This window comes from Cynocephalus volans, chromosome 13 (assembly GCF_027409185.1).
Source record: "Cynocephalus volans isolate mCynVol1 chromosome 13, mCynVol1.pri, whole genome shotgun sequence".
Lineage (NCBI taxonomy): Eukaryota > Metazoa > Chordata > Mammalia > Dermoptera > Cynocephalidae > Cynocephalus > Cynocephalus volans.
In genome coordinates, this window is record NC_084472.1 from 42540595 (window position 1) to 42563331 (window position 22737).

At 51.5% G+C, this 22737-nt stretch overlaps 2 protein-coding genes and 3 non-coding genes across 5 annotated transcripts; all 5 read right to left on the minus strand.

The window, feature by feature from the left end:
* Nucleotides 1–382: 382 nt before the first annotated feature.
* Nucleotides 383–9099, minus strand: LOC134361650 (elongin-A-like). Its single transcript, XM_063076666.1, has 3 exons — nucleotides 9064–9099; nucleotides 8867–8981; nucleotides 383–2859 (listed from the first exon to the last, which is right to left on the minus strand). Exons 1-3 carry the CDS (start codon nucleotides 9097–9099, stop codon nucleotides 383–385), a joined length of 2628 nt encoding a protein of 875 aa, XP_062932736.1.
* Nucleotides 3916–4020, minus strand: LOC134362290 (U6 spliceosomal RNA). Its single transcript, XR_010021567.1, has one exon. It is a non-coding gene; the product is annotated as a U6 spliceosomal RNA (small nuclear RNA).
* A 580-nt stretch (nucleotides 9100–9679) lies between the features above and the next one.
* LOC134361651 (elongin-A-like) lies at nucleotides 9680–18394 on the minus strand. The gene is made up of 5 exons (XM_063076667.1): nucleotides 18359–18394; nucleotides 18162–18276; nucleotides 13979–14070; nucleotides 12303–12325; nucleotides 9680–12134 (listed from the first exon to the last, which is right to left on the minus strand). The coding sequence occupies exons 1-5, from the start codon at nucleotides 18392–18394 to the stop codon at nucleotides 9680–9682; spliced, it is 2721 nt and encodes a 906-aa protein (XP_062932737.1).
* Nucleotides 13211–13315, minus strand: LOC134362291 (U6 spliceosomal RNA). Its single transcript, XR_010021569.1, has one exon. It is a non-coding gene; the product is annotated as a U6 spliceosomal RNA (small nuclear RNA).
* Nucleotides 18395–22501: 4107 nt separating the features above from the next.
* Nucleotides 22502–22606, minus strand: LOC134362292 (U6 spliceosomal RNA). The gene has a single exon (XR_010021570.1). It is a non-coding gene; the product is annotated as a U6 spliceosomal RNA (small nuclear RNA).
* Between the last annotated feature and the right edge of the window lie 131 nt (nucleotides 22607–22737).

Genomic DNA, 22737 nt, shown 5'->3' on the forward strand with positions numbered 1-22737 from the left:
ATGGACAAAGGAGAGAGAGACGGCCAATCTCTTGTATATCATTTTATTTACAAATATGAACACGATCTGGGGACGATATGGATTGGTTAAAACTCTGTCCTTCTTTCCAAAGAGGCTAGTTAACATCCTCAGTGCAATTGGTGTTAAAACCTGCTGCGAGACTGAGGATTCAGAGCTTGGGGATTCTGAAGCGTCCACCAAGCAGGGCGGCAGCGTCCCAGGTGCAACGCGTGAAAACTGCAGGATTCAGATCCAGGAGGTCCCACCAACGAAAGACGCCAGTGTCCTTTGCAAGTCCCATTCCCCGACTCGAATCGCCTTTGAATTCCTTCCCAACCACCCCACCGCCCCCCGAGTTCTCTGTCCAATGCGAGTCCTCGGCTCATCGGCGGGAGTATGTGTTCCTGTAATCTCGGATCGTCTTGGCCATGAGCGGGGCTACTTTCTTGGCGGCGGCTTTCCTGGTGCTGGGGCCGCAGGAGGGGGGCCTCGCAGGGAGCGGGTGAAAGCGGCTGTGGCCACCGGTGCTGCTGGAGGGGGGCCGGCTGCTCTCCTGTGGGCGTGGGGCCGGCTGCACCTCGGCTTTATCGGGGATGGCCGCTCCTCCCGAGGCAGGCTTTTCCTGCCTCCTGGGAACCTCACAAGGCTTGTCGAGCACAGAGTGGAAGAAGATCATCTGTGTCTGTCGGCCTCTGGGCCTCTCGGCGCGTGCAGAGCGGATCTTCATCGTCACCAGCCGGAGCCGCCGCTCTCGGGCCTCCCGGAGCCGCAGGTACATCTCCCGCCACGACTCGTGCTCCTCCGGCCGGGCTTCCTTAAAGTCTCGTTGACAGCGCCTTTTCCATAAGTGGCCCGTTTCTTTCGCTAGTGTGGGATTGTATTTCTCGATGATGCGACCTGGCTGATCGGGCGTGCACCCCTTCCACGCGGGCTCCGGAGCAGGACACGGGTCTCCCCCCGCTTCCCGGACAGCAGGGACGCTGGTCCCGAGGGCCCACACCCGCCGCTCACACGCAGTCACGGTTCTAGGCAGGCCGGCGCTCCTGGGGCCCGAGTACACCGGCATCTTCGAGTTCCTTCTGCGTCCCGTAGGAAATCCACCCTCTTCTTCTTGCTGGGGGGAAGGGAGTGCGTGTATCTCTGGCGGGAAGGAGGACATCAGTTCAAGGACAGACAGTGCCCTGTCACTGGCCCGCATCCCGGGTAACGGGAGGTCTGGCAGCACCGGCGGGGCGTCGGTGGGGACCCTTTTCAGCTTGGCTACGTGCGCTCCGGGCGGTGGCGGCTCCTCTGTCTCATTTTCCTGCACCTTGGCTAGTCTGGGAAGCAGGCTCCCATTTTCACGAGTGCGTTTAGAGTCCGTCTCGTGAAGGTCTTTGACTCTCAGAGTAGTGGCCAGAGTTTTCACCGTCCTTTCCTTTCCCTTCCAAGGCCGGCCATAGGTGGAGTATGCCTCAAAGGGCACAGCAGGCTGCTCAGAGTCAGCCTCCATATCTGCCAACTCCTCCTCTTCAGGGAGGGAGCTCTCCCAGGTGGAAGGTCTGCGTATCCCTTCTCGAGTGCTGAGCTTGTTGGAAAGCTTGCCTGGCACCGTGGGCAGCAGGCCTCCTGCGCCCTCTCCTGTGTCTAAGCTTTCTGGGCTTGGCTTCTTTGTTTCGTCTGCTTTGGGTTCGTCAGAGTCTTTGTCCCTCTTCTCCTCTAGGTGGTTGTCCCGAGCAGCGTCCAAGGCGGGTAGAGAGGGAACGCAACCGAGCTCCGATGCCTTCTCTCTCCTGGCCCGCCTAGAGGGCGGTTTGTCCTTGGTACTGTCCCCCGAGATGGCCCTTGGACCTTCCTCTGGGGAGAAGGCCTTGTGGGATTTCTGGCTGAATCCAGCAGGGAACATCTCGTCGTCCCCAGCCCCCGCCGGGCCTTTCTGCCTGTGGGAAGATACCTGCGCCGGGCTTGGGCTCACGACGGCCCCTTGCCCCCGGGGTTTGCCCAGGTGTCCCTCTTGACGGAGTCCCGGACTGCCCTGAGGGGCATCAGCGTGGCCTTTTCCAGGCTTCTGGCGGAGAACAGCGGGCTCGGGGCCCTCCTCCTCCGGGGGCACGCAATGGTCCACGCACATCTGGTGAGGACCGGCAAGGGACAGACGGATCCGGATGTGGCCATCGCCGGAAGACGCCCAGTCTGAGGAGGAAGCCAGTGCAACTGTGTAGCGCTTGGTGCTCCCGCCTCTCCTGTCGCCACCGGGAGACCCCTTGGGAGGTGTTTGGAGCTGCGAGAGTCTCCTGTGCTTTCTGTGTCCGCGCTCCGTGCCGTCGGATGGGCTCTCGGAGGCTCCGTGGCTTTCTGGGCAGGCGCCCTGCACCTTCGGCTCCTTCGGAAACTCCTCCCTGGGGCGCTTTCGGGAACGGCTCTCCTCCAAGGCCAGTTGTTCAGGCCGGGTGTCCCGCGCCACGACCAGCAACTTCTTCCACTGGGCGGCTAAGTCCCTGGCCAAGCTGCCCACGTGCTGGTGTGTGCGCAAGCGCTTGACCGTCTTGCGGACTCCAGTCTCCGCCAGGGAGTGTGCTGTCACTGGCAAGGCGGAGAGTTTCTTCAGGTATTTCGCCAGCTTCTTGGGATCGGAGTGGGCAGCCAGGCGCGCCTGCAGCTTGACCACGGCGTGCAGCGCCCCGTCGGCTGCCATGGCCGTCCCGGGCGCAGCCTCGTCGGCGCAGCTGGGCGGGCGTCGCTGCTTGGGCCGCAGCTCTGTCCTCAGTACAGCGAGCAGCTCGGTCTGGGCACGCGGGTCCTCGCCGACCGCCGCCGGGCTGACCTGCTGCTTTTGCTTGGGGGTGCGGAGCCGCCGCCTGGAAGAACCGCCGCGAAGCGCTGTCCGAGGTAGAAGGAAGCCTCAGCGCGGGACTCCCGTCCTTATAAAGCCGGCACGCCCCGCTCCCGGGCTGTGAGCCGCGCCCTGATGACCAGCAGTGATTGGTCCTGGGCTTCCTCGCCTCTTGACTGATTGATTGCGTTACCAGGACTCAATCAGGAGTGACCTCTGTGGGTGGAGTTCCGGACACCGGCAGCAAGGTGTGCGAAAACACGTATTCCCCGATGCAGTGGGTGGAAACGCTAATTGCTACCACCTGTTTGTAGAGCATATTGACAAGATCGAGCGAAAAGAAAAATTCCCATAGGCGTTGACCGAGCAATTCCACTCTTAGCATTTTATAGCGTACAGAGTCAATTCCGCAATGCTGTAGAAACACTCCACGTGCACACACACGCACACACACACACACACACACACACACACACACACACACACACACAGGTGTACACAGAGACCTAGAACCCAGCAGTTTCATTGTCCACTTATCCGTAGGCCAGACAGTGCATTTCATACCCTCCCTAACCTAAGCTAGGCGGGAGCATTTCTCAGAAATCTTTCCTTCATCCTCTTTCCAGAATCCCTGGAGAGAGTCATGTAAACATTCAGCCATCAGAATAGCCAGTGAACACACTGACCAGAATGAATAGGAAGGTAAAGACTTGGGACAGAGGGACCTCCAGATCCTAAACTGATCTTTACCTTGTTGACGACTTTCTTAAAATAACAAGCAAACAAACAAAAAACGTAAACAGCCTATCAGAGATGCTTGTACAGAGGGATTTGATTCCATGCTTGCAAAATGGTAGCTGTCCAAACTCCAAACAAAAGTGTTTCCTCCTTTTTCCTTTCTAGAATCACGGAGTTTGTCAGTGTCTTCAGCTCCACCGTAGGTGATGAGGACCGAGTCGTTTAGAATTCTGTTTGGATATGGCGCTGACTCAAAAATGGCTTTTGTCCTCAGCAGAGTGTGAAGCAGCTTGCACTTGGGATCGCCTGGCCTTGTAACAATAATGTCACTTTGGAAATTCAGTTTTTATCAAGAGTAGAAAAAGAGATAGAGATAGGAAAACACAGATTTACCTGTGATGCTTGTGCAGGGGTCATGCTGACCTTCTCTGTCTCGTTCCAATCTTAGTACATGTGGGGCTGAAGTGAGCAGAAAATTCAATGTTCCACTAGAATGAGGCTATGTCCGATCAGTATTCCTCCGCTACTTGGTTTTTACCCAACTGAGCGTAAGGATCCTCTACAGTACTCGAAAGCCACGGAAGCTCTGAGAAGGAACTGCTTCAGTGTTTTTCGTTTGACCACACGACTAAAGACAAATAAATCACAACTGGTATGAACACACAGGAACGGTTTTTGGAAAGTCACGACTGATTCGCATATTCGTGTGTACAGGCCAAATAATCCTGAAACAGAGTCACTTTTATTAATCGTCATGTGTCTTTCGGTGTGCTTTTCGAAAGTTAGGTGAGTCTTTTACATTAAAAAGTATCTAGTGTAAGTGTGAGCTAATTAATAAGGTGGTTGACTACTTTTTTAAAGGAGTGTTGTTCTATGCCTTAGCTCTTCTTAATTGCGTTGGGACGCTGAAAAAAAGCCAGAGAAATTGAAGATTTCATTACGTCGATGTTTTGCTCCGAAGAACTGAAGTTTACTAAACTTTCAACGCTCAGACATTTACGCATCTATCGAAATACCAATAGCTGTAAACAGTGTGTACTTTTAAGTACTAATCGACCAAACTCTAAGTCATTATGAAGCTAAGCTGAGTGTTAAGTAAGTCTTGCGTTTTAAGTGCTCCGCTCTGTTCTTACGCGAGGAAGATTAACCACTTCGCTACTGACCACTGCTGCGGCCTTGTGGGCATCTTCTAAAAATCTGTGGCTGCTGTTGAACCATATTCTTCCTGTACGTGGACCAGGAAAGGGAAACTGATCAGACAACCTGGAACCCTTTGCTAATGCCACACTGCTGTTCTTGGAGACGACTTCATCTTCCCCCCACCCACTCCTCCTCTTCTAGGTTTTCATGGCACTGTAAAGGGCTTTGTAAATGGTTTCTTGGTTTTTACTTCGTTTTATATTTATTACCGATTTGTAGATTTACAACCGGCCTTTGTCACTGATCTTACTTTAGCAACATTGGCAACTTCATTTACTGATCCTCACAGTTTATGTTTGAAGCCTTCGAACTTTTCTCAACATGTAATTCCATTATCCGTGCACAAAGACAGGGATAATTCTTTCTTCCCTTCCTTCTCTCTTTTTAAAAATTCTTACACCACGTATTTGTTTTTCTTGTCTAATCTTACTACTTAGGACCTCCGTGTTAGTCAGTTCTCTGTCGTTTACAAGAGAATACCCGAAACTGGGTCTATCTAGAGAAACAGAGTTTAGTTTGTCCAGTTTTGGAGGCTGGGAAGTCCGAGGTTCAATGGGCTTGTCTGGTGAGGGCCTTCTTCTTGATGGGGATGTGCCGAGTGACCCGAGGCAATGCAGTTTATCACAGGGTGCGGGTGACCAAAGCGAGCTAATATGCTTCTTTCTCTCCTGATAAAGCTGGTGCTGCCACTCGGGTGATAACCCATCCATCCACCAACTCATCCATCCGTGATGGTATTAATTCACTCAAGAGGGCATAGCCCTCATGATTCAATCACCTCTTAAAGACCCCACCTTCAACGCTGCTACATTGGGGATCAAGCTTCCACGTGACCTTTGGAGGGGACAAGCATTCAAATCACAGCAACGTTAATAAGATGTTGCGTAGAAGTGGGGATAAGAGGCATTATTGTCTTTTTCCCAATCTTGAAGGGAAAGCTTTTGGCATTTCATTAGTCAGTCTTATGTTTCCTGCAGGTTTTTCGTAGAGATCGTTTTGTCAGGTCAAGGCAGTTGTCTTCTATTCCTACGTTGTCCGGGGTTTTTGTTTCCTGTCCTTGTCTTTCCTTTTACTTTTTAAAAAATATCAACGATAGGTTGTACATTTTATGAATCACTTCTCTGCACTTTTGGAAATGATGACCTAATTTCTTTATTTTGCAATGTGGCACACTGACTGTATCACGTGATTCACTAACCCTAAACCAACCTTGCCTCAGTCCTAAGACACACTGAACTTGAATATTACGTATCACTGATTCAATTTGCTCCTAGTTTGCTTTGGATTTGTGAGTATATTAATGAATGGGATTGGGCTGTTCTAATGCTTTCAGTGTCCTTGTCAGGTCAGAGCTCTTACACATCTTTTATTGAATACTTCTATAACTATTTGTCTTCTGGATACTATCGTAAATGGTATTAACTAAAATAGTTTTTCGAAAGTGTTGCGATAGTTTCAGTACGTTGAGTCCCCCATGGATCTGTCTCAATTGTTTGTTATTCCTCATACTTCTCTGTGTTGTTCTTAAGTTGGCATGTGTGCCAGGCAGTGTAATTGAGACTTTATTTTTAGAAATAATCTGAGATGAAGGATGATGGTATCCTCTCACAGAGGTGATTTAGGTTTGTTTCTGCCTTGCGCCTGGAGCGAGGCCCGGCAGTCCAGGAATATCTGAATCCCGTTTCAGGGACTGAGGGTTTTCTGGGCCGCATAGGCAATGGGTAGCAGAGGTTGGGCAACTTAACTTGTTGTCTGTATTTATTCCTAGGACAGGGCCCAGACCAGGGTCCTCAATCTTGCTGGGCCTAGAATTCCAACTTTTGTGCCCTCAGCACCTTGAGGTTGTCGACAGTGCTTGGTGTCCTAGCATCGTAGAAGTAGGCAAATGTCCGTAGGAACAATGGCTTCCAATGGCATGGCCACCTATGCGCATCTATGAATACTGTAGTCCTCCCTTATTTGTGGTTTTCCTCTCCTTAATATCAGTTGCCTGCAGTCCAATGTGGTGTGAAAATATCAGATGAACAATTACAGAAATAAACCGTTCAGAGGTTTTAAATTGCGAGCCGTTCTCTGGAGTGTGACAAAACCTCACATGGCCCCGCTCCATACCGTAAGCATTCCTTTTTCCAGTGTGTCCACCTGTACACCCTCCCTGCCCGCTCGTGACTGGGAGGCCATCCTGGTGATCAAATCAACTGTCACCCTATCGCGGTGTTTGCGTCCGAGTCGCCGTATTTTACTTAATAATGGCCACAACGCACAAGAGCGGTCATGCTGGGAATTCGGATATGTCAAATAGAAGCCATAAAGTGCTTCCTTTAGGCGAAAAGGTGAAAGTTCTCTACTTAGTAAGGAAAGGGAAAAAAATTATATGCTGAGGTTACTGAGATGTACTGTCAGAACAAATGTTGTGTCTGTGAGATTGTGAAGAAGTTCAAAGAAATTCATGCTAGTTTCGCTGTCGCACCTCAAACTGCAAAGATTTTGGCCACAGTCTAGGCAACAATGTTTAGTGAAGATGAAAAAGACATTAAATTTGTGGGTGGAAGACATGGACAGGAGCATGTTGCAATAGATGGTACTGTCCGAGGTTTCGGACATCCGATGGGGGGCCTGATATTTACATCCAACGGATGAGGGGAACTCCTGGGATTTTAAAATACTGAAGAATGGGACTACATAAAAATAAAAAGGAATGAAAGAGAAAGTCAAAAGATTGAGCTGGGAGAGATATTTACAACTCGTAGAACATTCAACTCATACAATTTCCTTTATATCCAATGAGCTCCCACACACCAATGTGAAAAAAGACCAACGACTTAGGAGAGAAATGGGGAACACATAGGAAAACGTGGCTCCCCGACCCCCCAAAACAAGCGACTCTTGAATACAGGAGAAGATGCTCACCACCATGAAGATGAAAATAAAAGACAATGTGGTGAAATTTGGGACCTATTAATATAGTTCGAAACATTAACAACCTGCTGTGTTGGAACAGATTATCCTAGATTGCTTGTAGATGTAGAAATTAATACAAACGCTATACAAGTAAGCCTGTAAAATTTAAAATGTATGTATATATTTAAAAGTGTATCCTTAGACACATCCATATCACTTGTAGAGTGAGAGGCTGAATGTATAAACGGGTAAAGGGCAAAAACCACAGAGAAGCTCGGGAAGCCAAACCACAACCCCTGGAGCCACCAGCCCAGAAAAGCAAACTACAGCCTCTACGGCAATCAGTCCAGGAAGCCCAATCACAACCACTGCAGCAGTTGGCACACACCAGTCAGGATCGGGTCAGCAATGCCAGCTTGGGAATTTTGGCCCCAGTGTCCAAGTCAAGACCAACTAGAGAAAGCCAAATATGCTCTCAAAACCAATCGCGTCAGATGCTCTGCTTCCAGTTAGCCTGCTTACAGCTTCCCCAAGTCAACAACCTCCAATCCGAAAATACCCGGAACCCTCCTTCCTTTTTGATAGAGAACTTTGCTACTCCCCCGCCTACCTTTGAGTTTGCCAAATGCGACCGATGGTTTCTGACTCCCTTGCTTTCTATGTATATGTACAGCGAGCGTTTTCTAAACAGTCTGTTTGTTTTTGCTTGCGTCTTTTTCATTTATTTCCACAAATCCCTTCTACTAAACTTGCATGTATGAAAAATATATTCATATTCTTTGATAGAGCGATTTCACTTGTAGGATTTTATCCCACAAACACACCTGCCTCTATGCGTGTGCGCGCGCATGTGTGCATCTGTGTCCGTGAACAGGTGTCCCTGACGTCCAGGATAGACGTTTCAAGACGCCGGTGGATACATAAAGCCACAGATAGTAGCAAACCCAGTTGCCGTCAAAGGGAGCACGTTTCTTTTCGTTTCTTCCACCCGCAAATCGAATGCCATTTCCATCCTAACCAAGCAGCCATCGTGCAGCGAGGCCGAAAGGATCGCAGTTGGATGTGCGACGGCACGAAGTTTCCTTTCCTTCTTCACAGCTTCGCAGAAGGAAGACTTGCTTTCATGGGAGATCTTTGCAACCCTCACATATGATTTTCCCCTTTCCTTATGAAGTCCAGGACTTTTCACCTTTTCGGGTAAAGGAAGCCCTTTACGGCTTCTCTTTGGCATATGCGAATTGCCCGCATCACTCCTCTTGCACTCGGTGGCCATTACGAAGGAAAAGAAGTGTGACTTAAACGCAAGCTCTGCAATGTGGCGACAGTCGGTCTGAAAACGGAGATGGTTACTAAGTGAGCAGTGGCCCGGGAGCATCTAGGGCGTGGACGTGTAGCACAAAGGGATGACTCACGTCCCGGCCAGGCAGGCTGCGCATGCGAGATTTCATCGCACTGCTCTGAAGAGCCTGCAACTTCAAATTTCTGCCTTGTTCGTTTCTGAAATTTTCCATTTGATATTTTGGGACCTTGGTGGACAGAGGAAAACTGAAACTGGGAACGCGAAACTGCACGCAAGGGGGGAGGGGAGGGGGGGACTACTTTGAGGACTCTAGGATTGAGTCCAAGAAAGCCTTATCTGCTCCAGGATGGACAAAGGAGAGAGAGACGGCCAATCTCTTGTATATCATTTTATTTACAAATATGAACACGATCTGGGGACGATATGGATTGGTTAAAACTCTGTCCTTCTTTCCAAAGAGGCTAGTTAACATCCTCAGTGCAATTGGTGTTAAAACCTGCTGCGAGACTGAGGATTCAGAGCTTGGGGATTCTGAAGCGTCCACCAAGCAGGGCGGCAGCGTCCCAGGTGCAACGCGTGAAAACTGCAGGATTCAGATCCAGGAGGTCCCACCAACGAAAGACGCCAGTGTCCTTTGCAAGTCCCATTCCCCGACTCGAATCGCCTTTGAATTCCTTCCCAACCACCCCACCGCCCCCCGAGTTCTCTGTCCAATGCGAGTCCTCGGCTCATCGGCGGGAGTATGTGTTCCTGTAATCTCGGATCGTCTTGGCCATGAGCGGGGCTACTTTCTTGGCGGCGGCTTTCCTGGTGCTGGGGCCGCAGGAGGGGGGCCTCGCAGGGAGCGGGTGAAAGCGGCTGTGGCCACCGGTGCTGCTGGAGGGGGGCCGGCTGCTCTCCTGTGGGCGTGGGGCCGGCTGCACCTCGGCTTTATCGGGGATGGCCGCTCCTCCCGAGGCAGGCTTTTCCTGCCTCCTGGGAACCTCACAAGGCTTGTCGAGCACAGAGTGGAAGAAGATCATCTGTGTCTGTCGGCCTCTGGGCCTCTCGGCGCGTGCAGAGCGGATCTTCATCGTCACCAGCCGGAGCCGCCGCTCTCGGACCTCCCGGAGCCGCAGGTACATCTCCCGCCACGACTCGTGCTCCTCCGGCCGGGCTTCCTTAAAGTCTCGTTGACAGCGCCTTTTCCATAAGTGGCCCGTTTCTTTCGCTAGTGTGGGATTGTATTTCTCGATGATGCGACCTGGCTGATCGGGCGTGCACCCCTTCCACGCGGGCTCCGGAGCAGGACACGGGTCTCCCCCCGCTTCCCGGACAGCAGGGACGCTGGTCCCGAGGGCCCACACCCGCCGCTCACACGCAGTCACGGTTCTAGGCAGGCCGGCGCTCCTGGGGCCCGAGTACACCGGCATCTTCGAGTTCCTTCTGCGTCCCGTAGGAAATCCACCCTCTTCTTCTTGCTGGGGGGAAGGGAGTGCGTGTATCTCTGGCGGGAAGGAGGACATCAGTTCAAGGACAGACAGTGCCCTGTCACTGGCCCGCATCCCGGGTAACGGGAGGTCTGGCAGCACCGGCGGGGCGTCGGTGGGGACCCTTTTCAGCTTGGCTACGTGCGCTCCGGGCGGTGGCGGCTCCTCTGTCTCATTTTCCTGCACCTTGGCTAGTCTGGGAAGCAGGCTCCCATTTTCACGAGTGCGTTTAGAGTCCGTCTCGTGAAGGTCTTTGACTCTCAGAGTAGTGGCCAGAGTTTTCACCGTCCTTTCCTTTCCCTTCCAAGGCCGGCCATAGGTGGAGTATGCCTCAAAGGGCACAGCAGGCTGCTCAGAGTCAGCCTCCATATCTGCCAACTCCTCCTCTTCAGGGAGGGAGCTCTCCCAGGTGGAAGGTCTGCGTATCCCTTCTCGAGTGCTGAGCTTGTTGGAAAGCTTGCCTGGCACCGTGGGCAGCAGGCCTCCTGCGCCCTCTCCTGTGTCTAAGCTTTCTGGGCTTGGCTTCTTTGTTTCGTCTGCTTTGGGTTCGTCAGAGTCTTTGTCCCTCTTCTCCTCTAGGTGGTTGTCCCGAGCAGCGTCCAAGGCGGGTAGAGAGGGAACGCAACCGAGCTCCGATGCCTTCTCTCTCCTGGCCCGCCTAGAGGGCGGTTTGTCCTTGGTACTGTCCCCCGAGATGGCCCTTGGACCTTCCTCTGGGGAGAAGGCCTTGTGGGATTTCTGGCTGAATCCAGCAGGGAACATCTCGTCGTCCCCAGCCCCCGCCGGGCCTTTCTGCCTGTGGGAAGATACCTGCGCCGGGCTTGGGCTCACGACGGCCCCTTGCCCCCGGGGTTTGCCCAGGTGTCCCTCTTGACGGAGTCCCGGACTGCCCTGAGGGGCATCAGCGTGGCCTTTTCCAGGCTTCTGGCGGAGAACAGCGGGCTCGGGGCCCTCCTCCTCCAGGGGCACGCAATGGTCCACGCACATCTGGTGAGGACCGGCAAGGGACAGACGGATCCGGATGTGGCCATCGCCGGAAGACGCCCAGTCTGAGGAGGAAGCCAGTGCAACTGTGTAGCGCTTGGTGCTCCCGCCTCTCCTGTCGCCACCGGGAGACCCCTTGGGAGGTGTTTGGAGCTGCGAGAGTCTCCTGTGCTTTCTGTGTCCGCGCTCCGTGCCGTCGGATGGGCTCTCGGAGGCTCCGTGGCTTTCTGGGCAGGCGCCCTGCACCTTCGGCTCCTTCGGAAACTCCTCCCTGGGGCGCTTTCGGGAACGGCTCTCCTCCAAGGCCAGTTGTTCAGGCCGGGTGTCCCGCGCCACGACCAGCAACTTCTTCCACTGGGCGGCTAAGTCCCTGGCCAAGCTGCCCACGTGCTGGTGTGTGCGCAAGCGCTTGACCGTCTTGCGGACTCCAGTCTCCGCCAGGGAGTGTGCTGTCACTGGCAAGGCGGAGAGTTTCTTCAGGTATTTCGCCAGCTTCTTGGGATCGGAGTGGGCAGCCAGGCGCGCCTGCAGCTTGACCACGGCGTGCAGCGCCCCGTCGGCTGCCATGGCCGTCCCGGGCGCAGCCTCGTCGGCGCAGCTGGGCGGGCGTCGCTGCTTGGGCCGCAGCTCTGTCCTCAGTACAGCGAGCAGCTCGGCCTGGGCACGCGGGTCCTCGCCGACCGCCGCCGGGCTGACCTGCTGCTTTTGCTTGGGGGTGCGGAGCCGCCGCCTGGAAGAACCGCCGCGAAGCGCTGTCCGAGGTAGAAGGAAGCCTCAGCGCGGGACTCCCGTCCTTATAAAGCCGGCACGCCCCGCTCCCGGGCTGTGAGCCGCGCCCTGATGACCAGCAGTGATTGGTCCTGGGCTTCCTCGCCTCTTGACTGATTGATTGCCTTACCAGGACTCAATCAGGAGTGACCTCTGTGGGTGGAGTTCCGGACACCGGCAGCAAGGTGTGCGAAAACACGTACTCCCCGATGCAGTGGGTGGAAACGCTAATTGCTACCACCTGTTTGTAGAGCATATTGACAAGATCGAGCGAAAAGAAAAATTCACATAGGCGTTGACCGAGCAATTCCACTCTTAGCATTTTATAGCGTACAGAGTCAATTCCGCAATGCTGTAGAAACACTCCACGTGCACACACACGCACACACACACACACACACACACACACACACACACACACACACAGGTGTACACAGAGACCTAGAACCCAGCAGTTTCATTGTCCACTTATCCGTAGGCCAGACAGTGCATTTCATACCCTCCCTAACCTAAGCTAGGCGGGAGCATTTCTCAGAAATCTTTCCTTCATCCTCTTTCCAGAATCCCTGGAGAGAGTCATGTAAACATTCAGCCATCAGAATAGCCAGTGAACACACTGACCAGAATGAATAGGAAGGTAAAGACTTGGGACAGAGGGACCTCCAGATCCTAAACTGATCTTTACCTTGTTGACGACTTTCTTAAAATAACAAGCAAACAAACAAGAAACGTAAACAGCCTATCAGAGATGCTTGTACAGAGGGATTTGATTCCATGCTTGCAAAATGGTAGCTGTCCAAACTCCAAACAAAAGTGTTTCCTCCTTTTTCCTTTCTAGAATCACGGAGTTTGTCAGTGTCTTCAGCTCCACCGTAGGTGATGAGGACCGAGTCGTTTAGAATTCTGTTTGGATATGGCGCTGACTCAAAAATGGCTTTTGTCCTCAGCAGAGTGTGAAGCAGCTTGCACTTGGGATCGCCTGGCCTTGTAACAATAATGTCACTTTGGAAATTCAGTTTTTATCAAGAGTAGAAAAAGAGATAGAGATAGGAAAACACAGATTTACCTGTGATGCTTGTGCAGGGGTCATGCTGACCTTCTCTGTCTCGTTCCAATCTTAGTACATGTGGGGCTGAAGTGAGCAGAAAATTCAATGTTCCACTAGAATGAGGCTATGTCCGATCAGTATTCCTCCGCTACTTGGTTTTTACCCAACTGAGCGTAAGGATCCTCTACAGTACTCGAAAGCCACGGAAGCTCTGAGAAGGAACTGCTTCAGTGTTTTTCGTTTGACCACACGACTAAAGACAAATAAATCACAACTGGTATGAACACACAGGAACGGTTTTTGGAAAGTCACGACTGATTCGCATATTCGTGTGTACAGGCCAAATAATCCTGAAACAGAGTCACTTTTATTAATCGTCATGTGTCTTTCGGTGTGCTTTTCGAAAGTTAGGTGAGTCTTTTACATTAAAAAGTATCTAGTGTAAGTGTGAGCTAATTAATAAGGTGGTTGACTACTTTTTTAAAGGAGTGTTGTTCTATGCCTTAGCTCTTCTTAATTGCGTTGGGACGCTGAAAAAAAGCCAGAGAAATTGAAGATTTCATTACGTCGATGTTTTGCTCCGAAGAACTGAAGTTTACTAAACTTTCAACGCTCAGACATTTACGCATCTATCGAAATACCAATAGCTGTAAACAGTGTGTACTTTTAAGTACTAATCGACCAAACTCTAAGTCATTATGAAGCTAAGCTGAGTGTTAAGTAAGTCTTGCGTTTTAAGTGCTCCGCTCTGTTCTTACGCGAGGAAGATTAACCACTTCGCTACTGACCACTGCTGCGGCCTTGTGGGCATCTTCTAAAAATCTGTGGCTGCTGTTGAACCATATTCTTCCTGTACGTGGACCAGGAAAGGGAAACTGATCAGACAACCTGGAACCCTTTGCTAATGCCACACTGCTGTTCTTGGAGACGACTTCATCTTCCCCCCACCCACTCCTCCTCTTCTAGGTTTTCATGGCACTGTAAAGGGCTTTGTAAATGGTTTCTTGGTTTTTACTTCGTTTTATATTTATTACCGATTTGTAGATTTACAACCGGCCTTTGTCACTGATCTTACTTTAGCAACATTGGCAACTTCATTTACTGATCCTCACAGTTTATGTTTGAAGCCTTCGAACTTTTCTCAACATGTAATTCCATTATCCGTGCACAAAGACAGGGATAATTCTTTCTTCCCTTCCTTCTCTCTTTTTAAAAATTCTTACACCACGTATTTGTTTTTCTTGTCTAATCTTACTACTTAGGACCTCCGTGTTAGTCAGTTCTCTGTCGTTTACAAGAGAATACCCGAAACTGGGTCTATCTAGAGAAACAGAGTTTAGTTTGTCCAGTTTTGGAGGCTGGGAAGTCCGAGGTTCAATGGGCTTGTCTGGTGAGGGCCTTCTTCTTGATGGGGATGTGCCGAGTGACCCGAGGCAATGCAGTTTATCACAGGGTGCGGGTGACCAAAGCGAGCTAATATGCTTCTTTCTCTCCTGATAAAGCTGGTGCTGCCACTCGGGTGATAACCCATCCATCCACCAACTCATCCATCCGTGATGGTATTAATTCACTCAAGAGGGCATAGCCCTCATGATTCAATCACCTCTTAAAGACCCCACCTTCAACGCTGCTACATTGGGGATCAAGCTTCCACGTGACCTTTGGAGGGGACAAGCATTCAAATCACAGCAACGTTAATAAGATGTTGCGTAGAAGTGGGGATAAGAGGCATTATTGTCTTTTTCCCAATCTTGAAGGGAAAGCTTTTGGCATTTCATTAGTCAGTCTTATGTTTCCTGCAGGTTTTTCGTAGAGATCGTTTTGTCAGGTCAAGGCAGTTGTCTTCTATTCCTACGTTGTCCGGGGTTTTTGTTTCCTGTCCTTGTCTTTCCTTTTACTTTTTAAAAAATATCAACGATAGGTTGTACATTTTATGAATCACTTCTCTGCACTTTTGGAAATGATGACCTAATTTCTTTATTTTGCAATGTGGCACACTGACTGTATCACGTGATTCACTAACCCTAAACCAACCTTGCCTCAGTCCTAAGACACACTGAACTTGAATATTACGTATCACTGATTCAATTTGCTCCTAGTTTGCTTTGGATTTGTGAGTATATTAATGAATGGGATTGGGCTGTTCTAATGCTTTCAGTGTCCTTGTCAGGTCAGAGCTCTTACACATCTTTTATTGAATACTTCTATAACTATTTGTCTTCTGGATACTATCGTAAATGGTATTAACTAAAATAGTTTTTCGAAAGTGTTGCGATAGTTTCAGTACGTTGAGTCCCCCATGGATCTGTCTCAATTGTTTGTTATTCCTCATACTTCTCTGTGTTGTTCTTAAGTTGGCATGTGTGCCAGGCAGTGTAATTGAGACTTTATTTTTAGAAATAATCTGAGATGAAGGATGATGGTATCCTCTCACAGAGGTGATTTAGGTTTGTTTCTGCCTTGCGCCTGGAGCGAGGCCCGGCAGTCCAGGAATATCTGAATCCCGTTTCAGGGACTGAGGGTTTTCTGGGCCGCATAGGCAATGGGTAGCAGAGGTTGGGCAACTTAACTTGTTGTCTGTATTTATTCCTAGGACAGGGCCCAGACCAGGGTCCTCAATCTTGCTGGGCCTAGAATTCCAACTTTTGTGCCCTCAGCACCTTGAGGTTGTCGACAGTGCTTGGTGTCCTAGCATCGTAGAAGTAGGCAAATGTCCGTAGGAACAATGGCTTCCAATGGCATGGCCACCTATGCGCATCTATGAATACTGTAGTCCTCCCTTATTTGTGGTTTTCCTCTCCTTAATATCAGTTGCCTGCAGTCCAATGTGGTGTGAAAATATCAGATGAACAATTACAGAAATAAACCGTTCAGAGGTTTTAAATTGCGAGCCGTTCTCTGGAGTGTGACAAAACCTCACATGGCCCCGCTCCATACCGTAAGCATTCCTTTTTCCAGTGTGTCCACCTGTACACCCTCCCTGCCCGCTCGTGACTGGGAGGCCATCCTGGTGATCAAATCAACTGTCACCCTATCGCGGTGTTTGCGTCCGAGTCGCCGTATTTTACTTAATAATGGCCACAACGCACAAGAGCGGTCATGCTGGGAATTCGGATATGTCAAATAGAAGCCATAAAGTGCTTCCTTTAGGCGAAAAGGTGAAAGTTCTCTACTTAGTAAGGAAAGGGAAAAAAATTATATGCTGAGGTTACTGAGATGTACTGTCAGAACAAATGTTGTGTCTGTGAGATTGTGAAGAAGTTCAAAGAAATTCATGCTAGTTTCGCTGTCGCACCTCAAACTGCAAAGATTTTGGCCACAGTCTAGGCAACAATGTTTAGTGAAGATGAAAAAGACATTAAATTTGTGGGTGGAAGACATGGACAGGAGCATGTTGCAATAGATGGTACTGTCCGAGGTTTCGGACATCCGATGGGGGGCCTGATATTTACATCCAACGGATGAGGGGAACTCCTGGGATTTTAAAATACTGAAGAATGGGACTACATAAAAATAAAAAGGAATGAAAGAGAAAGTCAAAAGATTGAGCTGGGAGAGATATTTACAACTCGTAGAACATTCAACTCATACAATTTCCTTTATATCCAATGAGCTCCCACACACCAATGTGAAAAAAGACCAACGACTTAGGAGAGAAATGGGGAACACATAGGAAAACGTGGCTCCCCGACCCCCCAAAACAAGCGACTCTTGAATACAGGAGAAGATGCTCACCACCATGAAGATGAAAATAAAAGACAATGTGGTGAAATTTGGGACCTATTAATATAGTTCGAAACATTAACAACCTGCTGTGTTGGAACAGATTATCCTAGATTGCTTGTAGATGTAGAAATTAATACAAACGCTATACAAGTAAGCCTGTAAAATTTAAAATGTATGTATATATTTAAAAGTGTATCCTTAGACACATCCATATCACTTGTAGAGTGAGAGGCTGAATGTATAAACGGGTAAAGGGCAAAAACCACAGAGAAGCTCGGGAAGCCAAACCACAACCCCTGGAGCCACCAGCCCAGAAAAGCAAACTACAGCCTCTACGGCAATCAGTCCAGGAAGCCCAATCACAACCACTGCAGCAGTTGGCACACACCAGTCAGGATCGGGTCAGCAATGCCAGCTTGGGAATTTTGGCCCCAGTGTCCAAGTCAAGACCAACTAGAGAAAGCCAAATATGCTCTCAAAACCAATCGCGTCAGATGCTCTGCTTCCAGTTAGCCTGCTTACAGCTTCCCCAAGTCAACAACCTCCAATCCGAAAATACCCGGAACCCTCCTTCCTTTTTGATAGAGAACTTTGCTACTCCCCCGCCTACCTTTGAGTTTGCCAAATGCGACCGATGGTTTCTGACTCCCTTGCTTTCTATGTATATGTACAGCGAGCGTTTTCTAAACAGTCTGTTTGTTTTTGCTTGCGTCTTTTTCATTTATTTCCACAAATCCCTTCTACTAAACTTGCATGTATGAAAAATATATTCATATTCTTTGATAGAGCGATTTCACTTGTAGGATTTTATCCCACAAACACACCTGCCTCTATGCGTGTGCGCGCGCATGTGTGCATCTGTGTCCGTGAACAGGTGTCCCTGACGTCCAGGATAGACGTTTCAAGACGCCGGTGGATACATAAAGCCACAGATAGTAGCAAACCCAGTTGCCGTCAAAGGGAGCACGTTTCTTTTCGTTTCTTCCACCCGCAAATCGAATGCCATTTCCATCCTAACCAAGCAGCCATCGTGCAGCGAGGCCGAAAGGATCGCAGTTGGATGTGCGACGGCACGAAGTTTCCTTTCCTTCTTCACAGCTTCGCAGAAGGAAGACTTGCTTTCATGGGAGATCTTTGCAACCCTCACATATGATTTTCCCCTTTCCTTATGAAGTCCAGGACTTTTCACCTTTTCGGGTAAAGGAAGCCCTTTACGGCTTCTCTTTGGCATATGCGAATTGCCCGCATCACTCCTCTTGCACTCGGTGGCCATTACGAAGGAAAAGAAGTGTGACTTAAACGCAAGCTCTGCAATGTGGCGACAGTCGGTCTGAAAACGGAGATGGTTACTAAGTGAGCAGTGGCCCGGGAGCATCTAGGGCGTGGACGTGTAGCACAAAGGGATGACTCACGTCCCGGCCAGGCAGGCTGCGCATGCGAGATTTCATCGCACTGCTCTGAAGAGCCTGCAACTTCAAATTTCTGCCTTGTTCGTTTCTGAAATTTTCCATTTGATATTTTGGGACCTTGGTGGACAGAGGAAAACTGAAACTGGGAACGCGAAACTGCACGCAAGGGGGGAGGGGAGGGGGGGACTACTTTGAGGACTCTAGGATTGAGTCCAAGAAAGCCTTATCTGCTCCAGGATGGACAAAGGAGAGAGAGACGGCCAATCTCTTGTATATCATTTTATTTACAAATATGAACACGATCTGGGGACGATATGGATTGGTTAAAACTCTGTCCTTCTTTCCAAAGAGGCTAGTTAACATCCTCAGTGCAATTGGTGTTAAAACCTGCTGCGAGACTGAGGATTCAGAGCTTGGGGATTCTGAAGCGTCCACCAAGCAGGGCGGCAGCGTCCCAGGTGCAACGCGTGAAAACTGCAGGATTCAGATCCAGGAGGTCCCACCAACGAAAGACGCCAGTGTCCTTTGCAAGTCCCATTCCCCGACTCGAATCGCCTTTGAATTCCTTCCCAACCACCCCACCGCCCCCCGAGTTCTCTGTCCAATGCGAGTCCTCGGCTCATCGGCGGGAGTATGTGTTCCTGTAATCTCGGATCGTCTTGGCCATGAGCGGGGCTACTTTCTTGGCGGCGGCTTTCCTGGTGCTGGGGCCGCAGGAGGGGGGCCTCGCAGGGAGCGGGTGAAAGCGGCTGTGGCCACCGGTGCTGCTGGAGGGGGGCCGGCTGCTCTCCTGTGGGCGTGGGGCCGGCTGCACCTCGGCTTTATCGGGGATGGCCGCTCCTCCCGAGGCAGGCTTTTCCTGCCTCCTGGGAACCTCACAAGGCTTGTCGAGCACAGAGTGGAAGAAGATCATCTGTGTCTGTCGGCCTCTGGGCCTCTCGGCGCGTGCAGAGCGGATCTTCATCGTCACCAGCCGGAGCCGCCGCTCTCGGACCTCCCGGAGCCGCAGGTACATCTCCCGCCACGACTCGTGCTCCTCCGGCCGGGCTTCCTTAAAGTCTCGTTGACAGCGCCTTTTCCATAAGTGGCCCGTTTCTTTCGCTAGTGTGGGATTGTATTTCTCGATGATGCGACCTGGCTGATCGGGCGTGCACCCCTTCCACGCGGGCTCCGGAGCAGGACACGGGTCTCCCCCCGCTTCCCGGACAGCAGGGACGCTGGTCCCGAGGGCCCACACCCGCCGCTCACACGCAGTCACGGTTCTAGGCAGGCCGGCGCTCCTGGGGCCCGAGTACACCGGCATCTTCGAGTTCCTTCTGCGTCCCGTAGGAAATCCACCCTCTTCTTCTTGCTGGGGGGAAGGGAGTGCGTGTATCTCTGGCGGGAAGGAGGACATCAGTTCAAGGACAGACAGTGCCCTGTCACTGGCCCGCATCCCGGGTAACGGGAGGTCTGGCAGCACCGGCGGGGCGTCGGTGGGGACCCTTTTCAGCTTGGCTACGTGCGCTCCGGGCGGTGGCGGCTCCTCTGTCTCATTTTCCTGCACCTTGGCTAGTCTGGGAAGCAGGCTCCCATTTTCACGAGTGCGTTTAGAGTCCGTCTCGTGAAGGTCTTTGACTCTCAGAGTAGTGGCCAGAGTTTTCACCGTCCTTTCCTTTCCCTTCCAAGGCCGGCCATAGGTGGAGTATGCCTCAAAGGGCACAGCAGGCTGCTCAGAGTCAGCCTCCATATCTGCCAACTCCTCCTCTTCAGGGAGGGAGCTCTCCCAGGTGGAAGGTCTGCGTATCCCTTCTCGAGTGCTGAGCTTGTTGGAAAGCTTGCCTGGCACCGTGGGCAGCAGGCCTCCTGCGCCCTCTCCTGTGTCTAAGCTTTCTGGGCTTGGCTTCTTTGTTTCGTCTGCTTTGGGTTCGTCAGAGTCTTTGTCCCTCTTCTCCTCTAGGTGGTTGTCCCGAGCAGCGTCCAAGGCGGGTAGAGAGGGAACGCAACCGAGCTCCGATGCCTTCTCTCTCCTGGCCCGCCTAGAGGGCGGTTTGTCCTTGGTACTGTCCCCCGAGATGGCCCTTGGACCTTCCTCTGGGGAGAAGGCCTTGTGGGATTTCTGGCTGAATCCAGCAGGGAACATCTCGTCGTCCCCAGCCCCCGCCGGGCCTTTCTGCCTGTGGGAAGATACCTGCGCCGGGCTTGGGCTCACGACGGCCCCTTGCCCCCGGGGTTTGCCCAGGTGTCCCTCTTGACGGAGTCCCGGACTGCCCTGAGGGGCATCAGCGTGGCCTTTTCCAGGCTTCTGGCGGAGAACAGCGGGCTCGGGGCCCTCCTCCTCCGGGGGCACGCAATGGTCCACGCACATCTGGTGAGGACCGGCAAGGGACAGACGGATCCGGATGTGGCCATCGCCGGAAGACGCCCAGTCTGAGGAGGAAGCCAGTGCAACTGTGTAGCGCTTGGTGCTCCCGCCTCTCCTGTCGCCACCGGGAGACCCCTTGGGAGGTGTTTGGAGCTGCGAGAGTCTCCTGTGCTTTCTGTGTCCGCGCTCCGTGCCGTCGGATGGGCTCTCGGAGGCTCCGTGGCTTTCTGGGCAGGTGCCCTGCACCTTCGGCTCCTTCGGAAACTCCTCCCTGGGGCGCTTTCGGGAACGGCTCTCCTCCAAGGCCAGTTGTTCAGGCCGGGTGTCCCGCGCCACGACCAGCAACTTCTTCCACTGGGCGGCTAAGTCCCTGGCCAAGCTGCCCACGTGCTGGTGTGTGCGCAAGCGCTTGACCGTCTTGCGGACTCCAGTCTCCGCCAGGGAGTGTGCTGTCACTGGCAAGGCGGAGAGTTTCTTCAGGTATTTCGCCAGCTTCTTGGGATCGGAGTGGGCAGCCAGGCGCGCCTGCAGCTTGACCACGGCGTGCAGCGCCCCGTCGGCTGCCATGGCCGTCCCGGGCGCAGCCTCGTCGGCGCAGCTGGGCGGGCGTCGCTGCTTGGGCCGCAGCTCTGTCCTCAGTACAGCGAGCAGCTCGGCCTGGGCACGCGGGTCCTCGCCGACCGCCGCCGGGCTGACCTGCTGCTTTTGCTTGGGGGTGCGGAGCCGCCGCCTGGAAGAACCGCCGCGAAGCGCTGTCCGAGGTAGAAGGAAGCCTCAGCGCGGGACTCCCGTCCTTATAAAGCCGGCACGCCCCGCTCCCGGGCTGTGAGCCGCGCCCTGATGACCAGCAGTGATTGGTCCTGGGCTTCCTCGCCTCTTGACTGATTGATTGCCTTACCAGGACTCAATCAGGAGTGACCTCTGTGGGTGGAGTTCCGGACACCGGCAGCAAGGTGTGCGAAAACACGTACTCCCCGATGCAGTGGGTGGAAACGCTAATTGCTACCACCTGTTTGTAGAGCATATTGACAAGATCGAGCGAAAAGAAAAATTCACATAGGCGTTGACCGAGCAATTCCACTCTTAGCATTTTATAGCGTACAGAGTCAATTCCGCAATGCTGTAGAAACACTCCACGTGCACACACACGCACACACACACACACACACACACACACACACACACACACAGGTGTACACAGAGACCTAGAACCCAGCAGTTTCATTGTCCACTTATCCGTAGGCCGGACAGTGCATTTCATACCCTCCCTAACCTAAGCTAGGCGGGAGCATTTCTCAGAAATCTTTCCTTCATCCTCTTTCCAGAATCCCTGGAGAGAGTCATGTAAACATTCAGCCATCAGAATAGCCAGTGAACACACTGACCAGAATGAATAGGAAGGTAAAGACTTGGGACAGAGGGACCTCCAGATCCTAAACTGATCTTTACCTTGTTGACGACTTTCTTAAAATAACAAGCAAACAAACAAAAAACGTAAACAGCCTATCAGAGATGCTTGTACAGAGGGATTTGATTCCATGCTTGCAAAATGGTAGCTGTCCAAACTCCAAACAAAAGTGTTTCCTCCTTTTTCCTTTCTAGAATCACGGAGTTTGTCAGTGTCTTCAGCTCCACCGTAGGTGATGAGGACCGAGTCGTTTAGAATTCTGTTTGGATATGGCGCTGACTCAAAAATGGCTTTTGTCCTCAGCAGAGTGTGAAGCAGCTTGCACTTGGGATCGCCTGGCCTTGAAACAATAATGTCACTTTGGAAATTCAGTTTTTATCAAGAGTAGAAAAAGAGATAGAGATAGGAAAACACAGATTTACCTGTGATGCTTGTGCAGGGGTCATGCTGACCTTCTCTGTCTCGTTCCAATCTTAGTACATGTGGGGCTGAAGTGAGCAGAAAATTCAATGTTCCACTAGAATGAGGCTATGTCCGATCAGTATTCCTCCGCTACTTGGTTTTTACCCAACTGAGCGTAAGGATCCTCTACAGTACTCGAAAGCCACGGAAGCTCTGAGAAGGAACTGC

Excerpts from the sequence above, each read along its gene's own strand:
- LOC134361651 (XM_063076667.1), bottom strand. The coding sequence starts at position 18,394 with ATGAAATCTCGCATGCGCAGCCTGCCTGGCCGGGAC. Across the intron at positions 14,071-18,161 it reads GCATATGCCAAAGAGAAGCC|GAAGAATATGGTTCAACAGC; the intron begins GTAAAGGGCTTC and ends GTCCACGTACAG. Across the intron at positions 12,326-13,978 it reads AAGTGGTTAATCTTCCTCGC|AGGTCACTCCTGATTGAGTC; the intron begins GTAAGAACAGAG and ends CTCCACCCACAG.
- LOC134361650 (XM_063076666.1), bottom strand. The coding sequence starts at position 9,099 with ATGAAATCTCGCATGCGCAGCCTGCCTGGCCGGGAC. Across the intron at positions 8,982-9,063 it reads GCAGCCTGCCTGGCCGGGAC|ACCGACTGTCGCCACATTGC; the intron begins GTGAGTCATCCC and ends CTCCGTTTTCAG. Across the intron at positions 2,860-8,866 it reads GCATATGCCAAAGAGAAGCC|CGCTTCGCGGCGGTTCTTCC; the intron begins GTAAAGGGCTTC and ends TACCTCGGACAG.